We start from the raw sequence: 15,781 nt of genomic DNA, 5'->3' as shown, positions 1-15,781 counted from the left end.
CAGATGGGTCTCGGGGTCTCGGGGCAAACAAACTGCGATGGACTGATGGAGCTGGCGACGCATGTGACATCTGGACCGAAGATGTTGTACGCCCCGCTAGCCGCCAGCCGCTAGCCAGTGGGCGCTGAACGGCTGAACACGCAGGTCGACCGCATTCCGACACCGCGCATGCCCACACTGTACACGGCCACAGCCTGCGCCCTGACAATTCAGGCGCCACTTGCTACGCGCCACGCTGCCACGCACACTGGCATGAAGCCACCGTCCACCCGGCAGACTGCCCGACACCGCACGCAACCAGCCGACGCCCGCAACGCCGCGGACCGTCGCACTGCATCCTGCCTCTCCTCCCCTCCTCCTCCGACCCTTCCCTGCCCTCACCCCATAGCGCGCGGCTATGCTCACGGCCCATGCAAGTGCGCTGCACCTGGTGCCACCAACCCCATGCGAGCCCCTCACCCCCTCAGCCTCGTCACCGCGCCGCCCCGGCCGCGCTGACCCCCGCGGTGGCGGCGCTGGCCTTGGCTGCGAAGAAGGCGGGCGCCAGCTCGGGCAGCCAGCGCGCCTCTATGGCTGTGGCGTCTCGGGCGTAGGTGCGGGTGGTGTGCATCAGCTCGTTGAACACCAGGCAGTCGGGCTTGCGCTCCAGCAGCACAGAGCTGGGGTGCAGGAACACCTGGGTGTGTGGGGGGAGGGGGGAGGGGGAGTTTGCCCGCCGAACCCAACCCGAAACCGAAATGAGCCCAAACCCAATGCAAATAAGCGAGGAGTACAGCGTCACATGCTATGCTTTGACAACGGAGTGGCACCAATCACTCAAGCCGAGGCCGTCAGTAGAATCCCTAAGAGTATGAGCTGTACAAAGCAAAAATTCCAAGGCTGGACCATGTGGGCATATGCAATGTAGTTGACTGTGTTGATTCGCAGCTGCAGCCTGGAACGCTTCAGGCTTTCGTCCAATTTGTATGATTTGTATACATATATCTGTTGCTTCACAGCAGGTGGCGATGGCTGTGTTTTTCGACGCGCACCAAGTAATGGTGCCTAAAGCGCCTGCCTTAAGTGGATCACATTGTGTTGAGCTTTACTAAGCCACATAAATGTCGTTCAATCAAGGCTTACGGGCCGAGATGCGAAGTGCATGACTTCCGCTCGCCTGCATGTCCCATGACTGGCTAACGTTTTGGCTTTTATGACCCGCGTAGGCCTAGGTCATCCTAACGTAGACGATGTATACCAGTGCGGTTGGCAGCCTGTCCATGTCATTCTTACCTAGGTTCCTGGGGGAGCACAACGCATAGCCTTTCGCGTGTTGGGGCAGCCCAAGAGGGCATCCCGCCATTCAGGAGCCTTCGGCAGATGGGTCTCGGGGTCTCGGGGCAAACAAACTGCGATGGACTGATGGAGCTGGCGACGCATGTGACATCTGGACCGAAGATGTTGTACGCCCCGCTAGCCGCCAGCCGCTAGCCAGTGGGCGCTGAACGGCTGAACACGCAGGTCGACCGCATTCCGACACCGCGCATGCCCACACTGTACACGGCCACAGCCTGCGCCCTGACAATTCAGGCGCCACTTGCTACGCGCCACGCTGCCACGCACACTGGCATGAAGCCACCGTCCACCCGGCAGACTGCCCGACACCGCACGCAACCAGCCGACGCCCGCAACGCCGCGGACCGTCGCACTGCATCCTGCCTCTCCTCCCCTCCTCCTCCGACCCTTCCCTGCCCTCACCCCATAGCGCGCGGCTATGCTCACGGCCCATGCAAGTGCGCTGCACCTGGTGCCACCAACCCCATGCGAGCCCCTCACCCCCTCAGCCTCGTCACCGCGCCGCCCCGGCCGCGCTGACCCCCGCGGTGGCGGCGCTGGCCTTGGCTGCGAAGAAGGCGGGCGCCAGCTCGGGCAGCCAGCGCGCCTCTATGGCTGTGGCGTCTCGGGCGTAGGTGCGGGTGGTGTGCATCAGCTCGTTGAACACCAGGCAGTCGGGCTTGCGCTCCAGCAGCACAGAGCTGGGGTGCAGGAACACCTGGGTGTGTGGGGGGAGGGGGGAGGGGGAGTTTGCCCGCCGAACCCAACCCGAAACCGAAATGAGCCCAAACCCAATGCAAATAAGCGAGGAGTACAGCGTCACATGCTATGCTTTGACAACGGAGTGGCACCAATCACTCAAGCCGAGGCCGTCAGTAGAATCCCTAAGAGTATGAGCTGTACAAAGCAAAAATTCCAAGGCTGGACCATGTGGGCATATGCAATGTAGTTGACTGTGTTGATTCGCAGCTGCAGCCTGGAACGCTTCAGGCTTTCGTCCAATTTGTATGATTTGTATACATATATCTGTTGCTTCACAGCAGGTGGCGATGGCTGTGTTTTTCGACGCGCACCAAGTAATGGTGCCTAAAGCGCCTGCCTTAAGTGGATCACATTGTGTTGAGCTTTACTAAGCCACATAAATGTCGTTCAATCAAGGCTTACGGGCCGAGATGCGAAGTGCATGACTTCCGCTCGCCTGCATGTCCCATGACTGGCTAACGTTTTGGCTTTTATGACCCGCGTAGGCCTAGGTCATCCTAACGTAGACGATGTATACCAGTGCGGTTGGCAGCCTGTCCATGTCATTCTTACCTAGGTTCCTGGGGGAGCACAACGCATAGCCTTTCGCGTGTTGGGGCAGCCCAAGAGGGCATCCCGCCATTCAGGAGCCTTCGGCAGATGGGTCTCGGGGTCTCGGGGCAAACAAACTGCGATGGACTGATGGAGCTGGCGACGCATGTGACATCTGGACCGAAGATGTTGTACGCCCCGCTAGCCGCCAGCCGCTAGCCAGTGGGCGCTGAACGGCTGAACACGCAGGTCGACCGCATTCCGACACCGCGCATGCCCACACTGTACACGGCCACAGCCTGCGCCCTGACAATTCAGGCGCCACTTGCTACGCGCCACGCTGCCACGCACACTGGCATGAAGCCACCGTCCACCCGGCAGACTGCCCGACACCGCACGCAACCAGCCGACGCCCGCAACGCCGCGGACCGTCGCACTGCATCCTGCCTCTCCTCCCCTCCTCCTCCGACCCTTCCCTGCCCTCACCCCATAGCGCGCGGCTATGCTCACGGCCCATGCAAATGCGCTGCACCTGGTGCCACCAACCCCATGCGAGCCCCTCACCCCCTCAGCCTCGTCACCGCGCCGCCCCGGCCGCGCTGACCCCCGCGGTGGCGGCGCTGGCCTTGGCTGCGAAGAAGGCGGGCGCCAGCTCGGGCAGCCAGCGCGCCTCTATGGCTGTGGCGTCTCGGGCGTAGGTGCGGGTGGTGTGCATCAGCTCGTTGAACACCAGGCAGTCGGGCTTGCGCTCCAGCAGCACAGAGCTGGGGTGCAGGAACACCTGGGTGTGGGGGGAGGGGGGAGGGGGAGTTTGCCCGCCGAACCCAACCCGAAACCGAAATGAGCCCAAACCCAATGCAAATAAGCGAGGAGTACAGCGTCACATGCTATGCTTTGACAACGGAGTGGCACGCTGCAGTAGTTCCCGCTCAGGCGCAGCCCTCAGGCCCACGCCGCGCTCCCCGCAACCCATACCGGTAACTACCACCCATACCCTCATAACTCTACCTATAACTTACGCACCCTCCACACCCTCCACGCATTCCACCCTCCACACCCTCCACACCCTCCCCTCCGCCCTACCTGGCGGCCGGTGGCAATGACCCGGTAGGAGCCGTCCGGCTGCAGCCGCGCCGCGTGCGGGAACAGCCCCGCGGTGAGCGCGCGGCGCAGCGGCGTGGTCTCGTCGCCGCAGGTAGCCAGCGGCAGGCCCAGGCCGGGCGGGCAGGGGTGGCCCATGAAGCGCACCAGCTGCGTGTAGATGTCCTCGGCCTTGCGCAAGGCGCTGCGGGTGGGGTGGGGTGGCGGGTGGGAGGTGTGCGTGTTCATGTGGGTGTGCGTACGGCACGTGTGGGTGTATGCTGATGCGTGTGTATGGGGACATGGACTTCCTTCGTGTGCAAGTGAGTATCAGCCGACACCCAGGATGCAATTATGAAGGCAGGAGCAAGAGGCCGGACACGGGGGCGGGCACCAAGCGCCCTCAGCTCATAAGCCACACGCAGCCGCACACTGTAGGCGTGTAGTGCGCAATGCGGTTTACACCCCCCCCCACACACACACACACACACCCCGGACGGCGTCGGTCATCGGTACGCGCAAAACCACACCTGCTGTCTACTTCGCTACACTTCTCTGTACCAATCCTTGCAACCCCCCCACACACGCACACCCCGACGCCAGCCGCCCCGGCCCTCACCGGATGTTGATGAAGTTGTCGGAGCACCAGCCAGTGCGGGCCTTGTGAGACTCCTGCGGGCGGCGGCAGAGGCGGCGGCAGTAGCAGTGGGGGCAAGGAGGGAGGAGAGGGGATAAGGTAAGAAGCTGGGAGCATGGAGGGCACACAGGAGGCAACGGCGCGCAGTCAGGGTGTCAGAAAGGGCACTTTTGCTTGCGCTCTAGCACACAATAGCGCACGCCGTTTCCCAAGTGTCAAAGCACATTCCCGCCCGCCCCCACCACGCACCGCTGCGCACTCCGTTCAGCCCCCCATCCGCCTGCTGCCCCCCGCTCTCCCCCGCCCTCGACAATGGGGACCTATTGCGCTCCGGCACATAGCCCTCATGCTCTGTCGCATTGGTTTCGGTTTCGGTTGGGCTGGTATTTACACCCCCGCCCCCGCCCCCGCCCCCGCCCCCCACCTTAGGCAGCTCCATGAAGCCTCGGAACACGTTCAGCAGTGTGAGGTGGTCGCCCTCGCGGCTCAGGAACTTGAGCCGGGCCGCCCGCCACTCCGCCTCCTTCTGGCGCGGCGTGTGGAACACGTTGTCCGCAGACACCTGCGGGGCGGGGCGGGGTGATGGCGGGGCGTGGTGGCGTCGTGGCGGGTGGTGAGGTGTTGAGGTGGCGTGGTGGCGTTGTGGCGGGTGGTGAGGTGGTGAGGTGGCGTGGCGGCGTTGTGGCGGGTGGTGAGGTGGTGGGCTAGCAGGTATAATCGACATGCTAAGCACGCCGGCGACATGTTGACATCCAGGGCACACCGGCATGCACCTCGCGGCTCTATCCCCCTTTCATTGCATTGGGTTCGGTTTAGTTTGGGCTGATATCTACAACCCACCATCCCGTACGGCTTTCCCAACCATCTTTGCAACGTCCCCCCCCCATTGCCCGCCGCACGCACCATGGCCACCACCGCCAGCGCCTCCACGCCGCAGCCCAGCTCCGCCGCCGCCAGCAGCACGCGGCCGAACATGGGGTCCACGGGCAGCCGCGACAGCCGCAACCCCACCTGGCCGACACCAGGAGCATACAGGGGGGTTACATTCATGATTAATTAAGAAGTGAAGTCGTAGGCAGGTACAGTTGCAGCGTAGACGCGTTGTTACCGATGTCCGTGAAGTCCAGCGGCCAGCTCCAGCGCGTAGACCCGCCGAAGGCTGCTGCTGCTGCTCTCCCATTTTGTCTAAAGACTATTCTAAGTAGGTTGATCGTATTGTAGTAACGTCAGTAAGATGATCACGTATAGCTCAGTAGCGCTCGGATGCATATGCGGATGCGAGTGCAACGCGACCGCCGCTGGACTTTCCTATACCCGCCTTGCTTTGTACTCACCTGCGCGCCGCGAGCGCAGGCGCCGCACCGGATACCGCGCCGCGCATGTACAGAGTGGGGCAGAGGCAGGGGGCGGTCAGGCGCGGCGCAAGTATGACGCGAACAATACCCATCCCCGCGCTGCTAGCTACGTGCAATGGAGTGCCGTGCAAGAAGTAGACCTAAAGTATCGTAAGGCTATATAGGCAGCAATAAAGAATACCCCGGGGGCAGGACGACTAAGCACCAGGGCGGAATTGGTGCATGCATGGGAGTGCAGGGTGCATGCGTAGGGACATGGGTGAGGGGGAGGGACTAGCTAGCAGGCACGACGGGGCTCCCGGGAGCTCCCGCCGCCGTGCCCACCCCGGGAGTAACGCATGCAACGTCCCGGGGCGTGGCACAGGGACCTAGGTGGCAGCTGGCAACGCGCGCGGAGGCGGGGGCGGCGGCTGGGGGCGGCACAGCGTGGCGAACAGGGTAAGGATACGGCGTTCGAGGGGGAGGCCGGCACGGCGTTCAAGCATGAAGAGCTGCGGCCATCGCACGAGTTGGTCGCGCAGTTTGTCGCAGAGAAAGCGCGCAGGGTAATTTTGGCGCACCAAGGTGTACATAAGGACGGCAGTTTCAACGACAAAGGTATCGGCATCGAGGATAACGCGTTGGAGGCGACGGAACTGACCCACAAATATATTGCGTTTGGCGGCTTCGTTAACGCTGGAGGAGGCGTGGACAAAACGAGACAACCGGATGCCTTTAAACGCGTCTTGGCAGCGCTTGTCATACAGGTGTGTGGTGATGCGCGCTTTCCCGTCGCGGCTGTAGGAAACAAGCAGGACGTCAAGGAATGGCAGTTCGTGAGCGGCCAAGCTGGGGTGTGTTTGCGCGGGGATATCCAGCTGTGGGGGGTAGATGCCGCGAAGGCCGTGAAAGGTTTGGTCAGTTTTGAGCAAACGGGCCAACCAGGCGTTGCGTAGGGCGCACAGGTCATCCAAGTACCGTTTGGCCCAAGCGAAAGCTGCCAGGATGGCGCGTTGTACGGAGGTTTGGTGGGGTTCGGGATTGCTGGCGCGGGCGGGCACCTGCCGAAAGAATTCGTACTCGTAATAGGCCAAGAACAAGTTAGCGATGAAGGGAGCGGGGGGAATGCCCATGGGGATGCCGCAGATTTGGTGCACAAGGTGGGGCCCGAAGCGAATGAGGGTGGCACGCAGGAGGGTTGACAGGAGGCAGCAGAATTGCGCAAGGGAGAAGTGGTACGTAATAGTACCGGTTTTGGAAGGCACTGGGGCGCGGGTGGGTTGGGCGCCGACCCCGAACGCAGCGTACGCGGTAGCTTTGGAGTCTTCAGAGCGCGGGTTAGGGGGGCTGACGGTGACACTAACAAAGCTGCTGTTTGAATAGAGCATGCATTTGTGGGCAATCTCAGACAGGGCGTCCAGGATGAGGGCATGGGGCAGGTTGGTGTAGAGGCGTGTGAAATCGTAGGCCGCGGGGTATGCAAAAGGGGGAGGTGCCGCAGCGGTAGGTTGGGGGGGCGCAGGGTTGCTGGGGCCGGCAGCGGCCGGGTCGGGCGCACCAGGGAAGAGTTGGGCATTGTAACGGTGGAGCATAGAGATAACCGCCGCGGACTGATCACACATCCAGATGGGGTAGTTAGGCAGGTCCCTACGCCAGACGCGCTGGAATGTGTAGTAGAACAGGCGCAAAATGGCAGTGACAATGAGGGAGATGTGGGTGGATGGGCAGTCCTGGGAGCAAGCAAGGTAGCGGGTGGAGGGCGGGGTTTTGTGCATTTTGACGGTACCGGCATAGTAGGCGTCAGGGGCGTTAACGTCATATCGCAAGCCGTGGCGGGGCATGCTGTCGTGCAGTTCTGCATTAAGGCGGGCGTAATGTGCCTGGCGCTCCACCAGGGCCCGGCTGGCGTCAGGGTCAAGCGGGGAGTAGTACTGGGGGTTACTTTGCAGGTCGTGGACAAGGCATGTAACGTAATACAGGGGGGGGGTGTTGCAAGAGATTGGTACAGAGAATTGTAGCGAAGTCGGCAGCAGGCGTGCGCGTACCGAGGTGGGCGAGAAACACGAGCGCGTGCATGTATGAATGTTTTGTTGAGGAAGATACCGCCTACGGTACGGGAGTGCCAAGTACAGGCGCGAGGTGGCCCCGTGCGCACTCCGGTCGCAGGCTGGCTCCCCCGCTGCCGAACCCGTAGGCGGCCTCCCCCGCGGCCTACCCGCGTGTGGCACCCGCTGCCGCCACCACTCCCTGCTGCCTCCTCCCTGCCGACGAACCCCGGCCCTCCGCCCCTGCTGACAACCCCTGCTCTCCCCCCCGGCCGCACCTCCTCTGTGAGCTTGCCGCTGTTGTCCAGTGCCCCCAGCGCGAATAGCAGCTCCAAAGACCTGGGCAGGAGAGGACGGCGCGTGTGTGCATGTGTGTGTGTGCGTGCGAGGGGCTTACACTCATGAATAAATCAAGAAGTGGTAGACCATAGGTGCGGGTGGGGTTGAGGGGTTGAGCTTAACATGAAAGGCGGGGGAGGGTTGTTTGCACCATTCCCTGACAACTGGGAGTGGCTTGCAGAGTTAACCGCCAGCCGCCAGCCACACAGACACATAGCCTCAAGCCTCAAGCCACGTGCCGCGCCCCACCTCAGGATGGCAGTGCGCGGCGGCGGGTCCATGAAGTCGAAACCCAACACGTCGTCAATGCCCATGGCCTGTCACGTGTGTGTTGGAGGGGTTACATTCATGATTAGGGGGGCGAGTGGGTGGGTTGGGTGGTGCGTAGGGGTGGTTGTGTAGGGCGGTCGGGGGTCTGCAGGGCTGGCGGAGACAAGCACCAAGAGCAGGCAAAGGGCTGTGAGAGTGCCGGGGTTACGGACCTCTTCAACTATAACCAGTGCCCTCGCTCCCGCCCATCTTCCCCATCCCGCCCCCTCTGCCTCTGGACGTCAGCACTTGCATACTTTGCGCATGGCTACCTCCCCACCCCCCCCACACACACCTTGAGCTGCAGCACCACCGACGCCAGGTTGCAGCGGGTGATCTCGGGTGGCGTGGTGGCGGCCAGCTGGGAGAAGTCGGCCTGAGGGGGGGAAGCGGTGGGGCGGTGGGGCGGTGGGGGGCGCGTCGGTTTCGGGAGGAGAAGCAAGGGTTGTTGAGGGGAGGGGCCCCAGGCAAAGCAATTCGAGGGCGGTGATGTTGGAATGGAGGGAGGAGGGAGGGGGGTGGCTTGTGCCTAAGCTCAGTCAGAAGCTTGCAGTGCAGCCCAGCGCAGTCTTGTTCCCCCTCTATTGCACTGGGTTCGCTATAGTTTGGGCTGGAATCTACAAGCCCCCACCTGCACCTTGTTGCCATTACTCTGATTTCGCAACTCTCCCCCCTCACCTCCGTGTACAGGCGGTAGGCCTTGCCCGGCCCCTCGCGACCCGCGCGACCACTCCGCTGCCGAGCCTGGGCCTGCGGGGTGTGTGTGTGTGTCAGTGAGGGCATGCGTACAGCATGAGCAACAATTGCAGAGCGTGTGTGTGTATGGGGGGGGGTTTACATTCATGGTTAGTTAAGGAAGTGGTTGACGGTATACAATCTTGAGGGGGGGGGGGTTCCGCCACGGGGGAAGGCATCCGCCACCATGGCCCTCACAACCACACACGCCCCCCCCCTCGGGCTGGGGCATACCAAACCCTCGCCCCCCCTTTAACTAGTCATGAATGTACCCCCCTCCTACCTGGCTGACTGGCACCACGGCCAGGCTCTCCAGCCCCAGCTTAGCATTGTAGTCGCGAGCCTTCACGTGGCCCGTGTCAATCACGTACCTGGAGCGAGCGTGTCACACACACAGGGCCACAAAGGGGCCGGGTCAGGCGGTGGGTGCATGGCCGGGGAGGGTAGTGCATTCCAATCCCAAAAGAAATCATTGCCAAACCAGAACCTATGGCCGGGACGCGGGCGCACAGCTACTGCAGGGCCGGTCAGGCGGTTGAGTCAACACCCCCACCCGGAACTGAGATAAGACAAATGTCTGCGTGTAACGTGTCAGGGTGCTGGCATGGCCAATAGGAGTTGTAAGGTGTTTGACAGCCCCTGCAGAGTGCTTCCGTGGCTGCCGGCCGCCACGCCTCATTGTGCGCACCTGACGCCGGGTATGGTGATGGACGTCTCGGCAATATTGGTGGCCAGAATGGCTTTGCGTGTGCCGGGCGGCGCGGGCTCAAACACCTGCGCGTGGGTGCGTGTGTGTGTGTGTATGTGTGTGTGTGTGTGTGTGTGTGTGTGTGTGTGTGTGTGTGTGTGTGTGTGTGTGTGTGTGTGTGTGTGTGTGTGTGTGTCCATCCCAAGGACCTGACAGCCGCAAAATTCACAGAGCCGCAATCGCCGTCGCCACAGCCATCCCGCCGTCCCCCCTCTCCCACATGCTGCTCCCGCTTCCGCCCTACTCCCGTCGCGACTTCCTCCTCCTGTGGTGCATTAGCAACAGCCGCCGCCTGCCGCCGCCTCCCGCCCCCTCCCGCACCCGCATCTCCTTCCCTCGGCACACCGCACACGCACCTTCATCTGCTGCTCCGGCGGCAGTGCGGCGTAGATAGGCAACACCAGCAGCTCCCGGGGTCGCCCGCCCACCGCCGCGGCAGCCTCCGCGGCGGCGGGGCCGCCGCCGCCGCCTTCCACGCCGCCGCCGCCGCCCTCCGCTGCCTCCTCCCCCGGTAGCTCGGCGGCAGCGCCCACCACGCCCGCCATCCTGGCGGCTGCGGGCAGCGAGCTCAGCCGGTCCTGTGGGTGGTGCGCGGGGTGGTGCCTGGTGTGTTTCGTGTGTGTTCGTCGGGTTGGTGCTGTGTGACACCCCATCCGCGATGAGACCTGAAGTCGTTGGGTTGGGGCACATTACCCTTCCCCACCCCCAAGCCCCACACACGCCACTGCTCCACGCCATCACTCGGTAACTGGCAGGTATGCGTAACTAGAACTCCCGCGTCTGGGCGGGTCTTGTACCCTTGTTGCAATCGGACATAAGCCATCGCGCCTCCGCGCCTGCCCGCCTCCCCGCCTGCCCGCCGCCGCCGCCCCGCACCTTGAGCAGTCGCTCCGCCGAGTCGATTTCGTCCTGGCCGGTCAGGAACACCAGCACGTCGCCCTCGGGCTCCTCCCCGTGCACCTGAGGGGGGGAGGACCCGGAGGGAGGGGGGAAGGGAGGGAGGGAGGGAGGGAGGATGGGAGGGAGGGGTTGGGTTCAACACTCCCAACACGGAAACCAGAGACACGACGACGCATGGGGACAGAGGGGCAGGGCAATGAAAGGGCAGGTGGAGGGGGTTTGTGCCCGAGCCCAACGCGTTAGGTTGCAATGGCCAAGGAATAGTCGCCCAACCCAGGGCGGCGTGATGGCGAGTTTGCCAGGTTGCGTCGAGCGACGGGGGCTGTCCCATTCCCATACAGATGCACCAGGCGTTTATAAGTGGCGGGGCACAGCACGCGCGGCAGTTGCAGCGACCCGGACGGCCACTGCCCTGCCGCCCGAGGTGGGGGCCCGAAACATGTGGTCCGGCGGTGGGCGTGCGCATTGGGTGGTGCGCCACCCGCCGGCCCACTCCAACACGCCCCGCCCCTTTCCACCTCCCCCTTGCCCCCCCCCGTCTCGCCCTTGGTTTGGTTTAGTTTGGGCTGGTATTTACACCCCCTGCCCCCCACCTGCAGTGTGGCGTTGATGGCGGCGTCCAGGTAGTTGTCCTCGGGCCGGGCCGTGTACAGCACCTGGGGGGTTAGGGGGGTAGCCGTTCATGCGAACGGTGTGCATCAAAGATGGAAGTCAAGTATGAAGTGCGTGTATGGGGGGCGGGGGTTATGGGGATAATAGGGGGGAGTGAGTGATGGACTGCAGAGGGTTGCGTGTGACACGGGTGGGCCGCCCCCCTGCTCCTTGCCGGAGCATTCCCTCCCCACTTCACTTCATATTTGATACACACCATCCCATGGATGGCTACCCCCCCTTCCCCCCTTTTCCCTCCCCCCTCCCGTCTGCAGGCTTCAATGCGTCCTGTGCCGCTTTTCCAAACATCTTTGCAACCCCCCTCCCCCCACATCCCAAAAGTATTATCGCTTGCAACACACACCATGCCTGTGCTCCGCTCGTTTTTGTTGGTTTTGGTTCAGTTTGGGCTGGTATTTACAACCCCCTCTCCACCTTCCCCTGTAAGCCCCCCCCGCCCCGCCCCGCCCCCCACCTGCACTGGGAACTGCCTGCCCCGCACCAGCGCCGCCACGGCCCCGGGGAAGTAGTCCACGAAGCGCGCCGCGTCCAGAGTGGCGCTCATCACCACCAGCCGGAAGTCGTCGCCGCGCCGGGCCTGTGTGTATGTGTGTGTGTATGGGTGCCGAGTGTAGGGTTCATGTTTGGGTTTGGGTTTGGGATTAGGGTTGGGAATAGGTTTGGGTTTGGGTTTGGGGTTAGGCCTGGGTTTAGGTTTGAGTTGTTGCGGTGAGCTGGGTCGCACGGCACCGACCACGTGCGCATTGCTTGCTTGGGCGCTCTACACGCACGGCATAAGCCCCTTCCTTAACAACCCGCCCGCCTCCCCTGCCACACCACTTGAATAATCATGAGTGTAACCCCCCTGCCGCACCTGCACCCCCTTGATCAGGCCCAGCAGTACGTCCGTGTGCACGGTGCGCTCGTGCGCCTCGTCGATGACGACCACCCGGTACCTGCGGAGTGCGGGCGTTGGGAAGCCCGCGAGGGGAAGGGGCCAACACACCGCGCGCGTGTGCGTGTGTCAGGCAACGTGTGTGTGCGTGTGCAGAGAGGTGGGTGGAGGGCTGCGGAGCGGCATGTGAGCGCTGCGGAGCAGCAGCCAGGGGGAGGGGGTTGTGGATACGAGGCTGAAGTAACCCGACCCCAATGCAAGAGAGCGAGGAGGAGAGCGTGGCCTATGCTTTGACAACGGGGGTTTTTATGTGCGCAAGCCCAAGGGAGTAGGTCCTAATGGTCCAGGAGTCATCGCCTGGGGGCACGCAGGCCGCAGGCCTGAACTCCCGTCCTACTCCCAGGCCCCCCAAACACCAATCACCGCCCCCTCGCCTTCCTGCCCTTCACTAGTCCCGGTCCCTCGTCACCTTCCTGACCCCCCTCCCCAACCCCTCCCCAACCCCTCCCTGAGGCCCCTCCCTCCCCGCCTCCCAACCCGACTCCGCCCCTGCTGCCCCCAGCCTCCCCCACCCCGTCCTCCACCTGCTCAGCAGCGGGTCCACCAGCGCCTCCCTCAGCAGCAGACCGTCCGTCATGTACTTGATGCGGGTGGCGGGGGAGGTCACGTCCTCAAAACGGATTGCGTAGCCCACCTGAGGATGAGGGGGTAAACACGCACCAGGGCAAAGAAGGGGATAGGGGACCGGGGGTTGCAAGGATGATTGGAAAAGCGGTACGGGATGCACTGAAGACTGCAGACGACGTTAGGGAGGGGGCAGCAGCAGGTGGCGGTGGGGGTCAGCGCGCGAGGTGAGGGTGCTGGCGGCAGGCGGGATGTCCTTGTCAGCCGGCAGGCAGAACGAGTAGCGCCCGGATCGTGCCTGCCACCGCACCCATGGCTTTGTGTGTGGGGGCGCGGCGCACCGAATGCGGGCCGCCCGCCACAAGATTGATCCACGCTACACCTCCCCTTCCAAGCCCCCCATTGCCCCCCCCCCAGCACGGCCGCACGCACACACGCAGGAGGGAGCCGTGGGTACCGTGGTGTCTGCACCGGGTTGGAGGTTTTAGTGTGTCCTCAGTCACGCGGGCTGGGCACGGGTGTGGGTAGGGGGGGGGGGCACCGTGGGCGGGGGTTTCCGTGAGGTTTCGGTGTGGCTCTCTGGGTCCTCGTGGGTTGGAGGCCCTGGTTTTGAGTGCGTGCCTGGGTTTGAGTGGGTTGGGGCCTTAGGCTGGTGGGTTGCTCCGTGTTGCTACGGGTTTGCTTGCGGTTTCGGGTGCCATGGGGTCGCTTGGGTTTGCGGGTGAGGTCAGCCCCGTGAGTTTCCGGTCCCTCCGCCTCTGCGCGTTAGCTGTAATATCAGCTCTTGCCACCCTGCCCGCCTCGCCTGGTCTTGCCCAACCGACGTGGCCTCTGCGGCCACGAGCATCGACTTAGACTCGGTGACGCCGTGGAGTGGGGAGCGGGAGGTCAGCTCCCGCCAACCCACGGCGCCCCACACCCATGCGCACACATGCGGGATACGGGTTATGCACGGGTTCGAGGGTGACGGGCACACGCCCTTCTCTGCCAGCCGCGTCAGCCAGGCCCAGTGTCTCTGCAACCGCCGCCCGCCATCCGCCCCATGCAGTCGGGCGCTATTTGCAGCCGCACGGCCCCAGACTCGTTCCCTTTCACGGGCATAGTTAGTGGGCGGGCTTTGGGATGCGTGTTAGATAGCTTGCTTGCTGCACGCCGCCCTCTTCCGCCACTGCCATTTCACATGTCCGTGACACTTCTGTGCTGCCGCCCAATGCCTTTCCTTTCCCACGCTTATAGGTGAGAATGGATGTGGAGTCGTCGAGACTTAGGGGGAGTTGTGCCCGGTAAACGTTATTAGCGCGTCGCCGACGCGGAGCATGGCAGCGCATGCGGGTGCACCTCGGAGACGAGGCTGAATGCCAAACGCCCGGGTAGGGGGTTCCAGGCAACGTATGCGGGTAAGTATACTCAAGGTGACAACTGGGGCAACATCGCCCAACGCGGAGCTCGGTAACCGGCGTAGGTATTGGTCCGTAACTGCGCACGCGTGTTCAGCGGCTTTGTTCCGTTTGTTTTTGTGTTTAACACACGCAGGAGGCAGCATCCATCGTTCCTTAACGCACGGCCCAACGCACGCACACGGGCGCCGTACTATCCCGCCACGCCAGCCGCCAGCCGCCACGCACCTGCTGCCCAATCTTCGTCCCCATCTCCTCCGCCACACGCCGTGCCACTGTCATAGCCGCAACCCGGCGGGGCTGGGTCACTGCGATGCACTGGCCGCCGCCGTACGCCCGGTGGCCGCCAGCAGCGGGGGCGGTTGCAGCGGTGCGCGCTGAGCCGGGACCCGGCCCTGCAGCCGCGCCCTCGTCCGCCCCGTCATCCGGAACCGCGCCCTTGCTGCCACTGCTCTTGCCGAACTTTGCAGCGAGCAGGAACTGCGGGATTTGCGTGGTCTTGCCGCTGCCAGTCTCTCCGACCAGCACCAGCGTGCGGTGCTGCTGGAGCAGCGCCAGCAGCTTGTCGCGAGCCGCCCAAGCCGGCAGCTGCCGCCGCTCTGCGTCGATGCGCCTTCGCCTGCGCGCGGTGCGCCATGTTGTGCAAAAGGCATCCGGGTGTGGAACCGGCGGGCGGGCGCCAGGTGGCCCGTTGGAGGGGCTACACAACCCTCGCTGATCCTGTGCGGCGAGCGCCGCGGCCTTGCAGCAACACAGCATCACTTCTAAATGTCAAGTATTGCGTAGGCAAACTCAGAGGCGCTTGCCTTTCAGCCGCCGCGGCATCGTTCTCTCGCAGCTCGCCGGAGCGCCGCTGCTTCTTGGGCCGTGGTTTTTCATGCTCAGTATTTGCCATTGGTTATGCTGCTATCATACAATTGTGTAAAATGTCACACGCTAAAATGGTCGTGAATGGTCGTGATAGTGTCAGTGTCAGTGTCAGTGGCCAAGTGGCAACAGCATATTTGATGATTCGAGACGAGTTCGAGGAGGGAAACCTAGCCAAGAATCATAACGGCTGAAGGCAAAACTGCTCGCACCAGTGCGACGTTCGCGTGCTGTCCGTGCGGCGACAATCGGCAAACCCCAGACCGGAAATCACATAGCCATCATAGCCACCATGGCCACCGCCGGCTGCAGCGGCTTGCCCCAGTAGCGGTTACCCTCGGCGTCATTGCGCTCAAAGGTTGAGGGAAAGGGGGGGAACCATCCCGGCGTGCAGGCCATGCAGGGACCAGTCTGTACGCGCAAGCGCCTGTGATGCTTCCAAAGCGGGCCGTGAGGCCCTTTGACAGATCTCAGTACTCCAGGGAATGAGGGCAGCTCGCTGGGAGCCCTGCATGGGAGCGGTTGGCTGCGGGTGGCTGCAGGTGGGGACGGTGGGGAGCAGTGGGAGGGGAGGGTGTGCCAGGGTGTGCCAGCTGCGGACACAGAGACCATG

At 63.3% G+C, this 15,781-nt stretch overlaps 3 protein-coding genes across 4 annotated transcripts; all 3 read right to left on the bottom strand.

The window, feature by feature from the left end:
• Nucleotides 1–68: 68 nt before the first annotated feature.
• Nucleotides 69–1,270, bottom strand: CHLRE_07g329217v5 (uncharacterized protein). Its single transcript, XM_043064152.1, has 2 exons — nucleotides 862–1,270; nucleotides 69–676 (listed from the first exon to the last, which is right to left on the bottom strand). Exons 1-2 carry the CDS (start codon nucleotides 886–888, stop codon nucleotides 473–475), a joined length of 231 nt encoding a protein of 76 aa, XP_042922720.1. The 5' UTR covers nucleotides 889–1,270; the 3' UTR covers nucleotides 69–472.
• An 88-nt stretch (nucleotides 1,271–1,358) lies between these two features.
• Nucleotides 1,359–2,570, bottom strand: CHLRE_07g329200v5 (uncharacterized protein). Its single transcript, XM_043064151.1, has 2 exons — nucleotides 2,218–2,570; nucleotides 1,359–2,032 (listed from the first exon to the last, which is right to left on the bottom strand). The coding sequence occupies exons 1-2, from the start codon at nucleotides 2,242–2,244 to the stop codon at nucleotides 1,829–1,831; spliced, it is 231 nt and encodes a 76-aa protein (XP_042922719.1). The 5' UTR covers nucleotides 2,245–2,570; the 3' UTR covers nucleotides 1,359–1,828.
• A 48-nt stretch (nucleotides 2,571–2,618) lies between these two features.
• On the bottom strand, nucleotides 2,619–15,710 carry CHLRE_07g329150v5 (uncharacterized protein). Of its 2 annotated transcripts, none has more exons than XM_043064149.1 (19): nucleotides 15,108–15,710; nucleotides 14,530–14,920; nucleotides 12,865–12,974; nucleotides 12,260–12,341; nucleotides 11,861–11,983; nucleotides 11,328–11,390; nucleotides 10,711–10,794; nucleotides 10,191–10,412; nucleotides 9,775–9,860; nucleotides 9,370–9,457; nucleotides 9,030–9,101; nucleotides 8,647–8,727; nucleotides 8,292–8,359; nucleotides 7,982–8,042; nucleotides 5,228–5,335; nucleotides 4,749–4,886; nucleotides 4,307–4,359; nucleotides 3,691–3,892; nucleotides 2,619–3,388 (listed from the first exon to the last, which is right to left on the bottom strand). In XM_043064149.1, exons 1-19 carry the CDS (start codon nucleotides 15,194–15,196, stop codon nucleotides 3,185–3,187), a joined length of 2,325 nt encoding a protein of 774 aa, XP_042922717.1. In that variant the 5' UTR covers nucleotides 15,197–15,710; the 3' UTR covers nucleotides 2,619–3,184. The 2 variants fall into 2 exon arrangements, with proteins under 2 accessions (XP_042922717.1, XP_042922718.1); XM_043064150.1 differs by having other exon boundaries at nucleotides 15,108–15,400.
• Nucleotides 15,711–15,781: the final 71 nt, after the last annotated feature.

Source organism: Chlamydomonas reinhardtii, chromosome 7, assembly GCF_000002595.2.
Source record: "Chlamydomonas reinhardtii strain CC-503 cw92 mt+ chromosome 7, whole genome shotgun sequence".
In the NCBI taxonomy this organism is placed as follows: Eukaryota; Viridiplantae; Chlorophyta; class Chlorophyceae; order Chlamydomonadales; family Chlamydomonadaceae; genus Chlamydomonas; species Chlamydomonas reinhardtii.
The sequence above is the reverse complement of the archived record's forward strand: the minus strand, read 5'-3'. Positions and strand labels throughout refer to the sequence as shown.

Coding starts and splice junctions, on each gene's coding strand:
- CHLRE_07g329217v5 (XM_043064152.1), bottom strand. CDS start 888: ATGGTCCAGCCTTGGAATTTTTGCTTT. Junction 677..861: donor AGCCTTGGAATTTTTGCTTT/GTACAGCTCATA, acceptor CCACACACCCAG/GTGTTCCTGCACCCCAGCTC.
- CHLRE_07g329200v5 (XM_043064151.1), bottom strand. CDS start 2,244: ATGGTCCAGCCTTGGAATTTTTGCTTT. Junction 2,033..2,217: donor AGCCTTGGAATTTTTGCTTT/GTACAGCTCATA, acceptor CCACACACCCAG/GTGTTCCTGCACCCCAGCTC.
- CHLRE_07g329150v5 (XM_043064149.1), bottom strand. CDS start 15,196: ATGGCAAATACTGAGCATGAAAAACCACGGCCCAAGAAGCAGCGGCGC. Junction 12,975..14,529: donor GGACGAAGATTGGGCAGCAG/GTGCGTGGCGGC, acceptor CCTCATCCTCAG/GTGGGCTACGCAATCCGTTT. Junction 3,389..3,690: donor TCATTGCCACCGGCCGCCAG/GTAGGGCGGAGG, acceptor CCCCACACCCAG/GTGTTCCTGCACCCCAGCTC.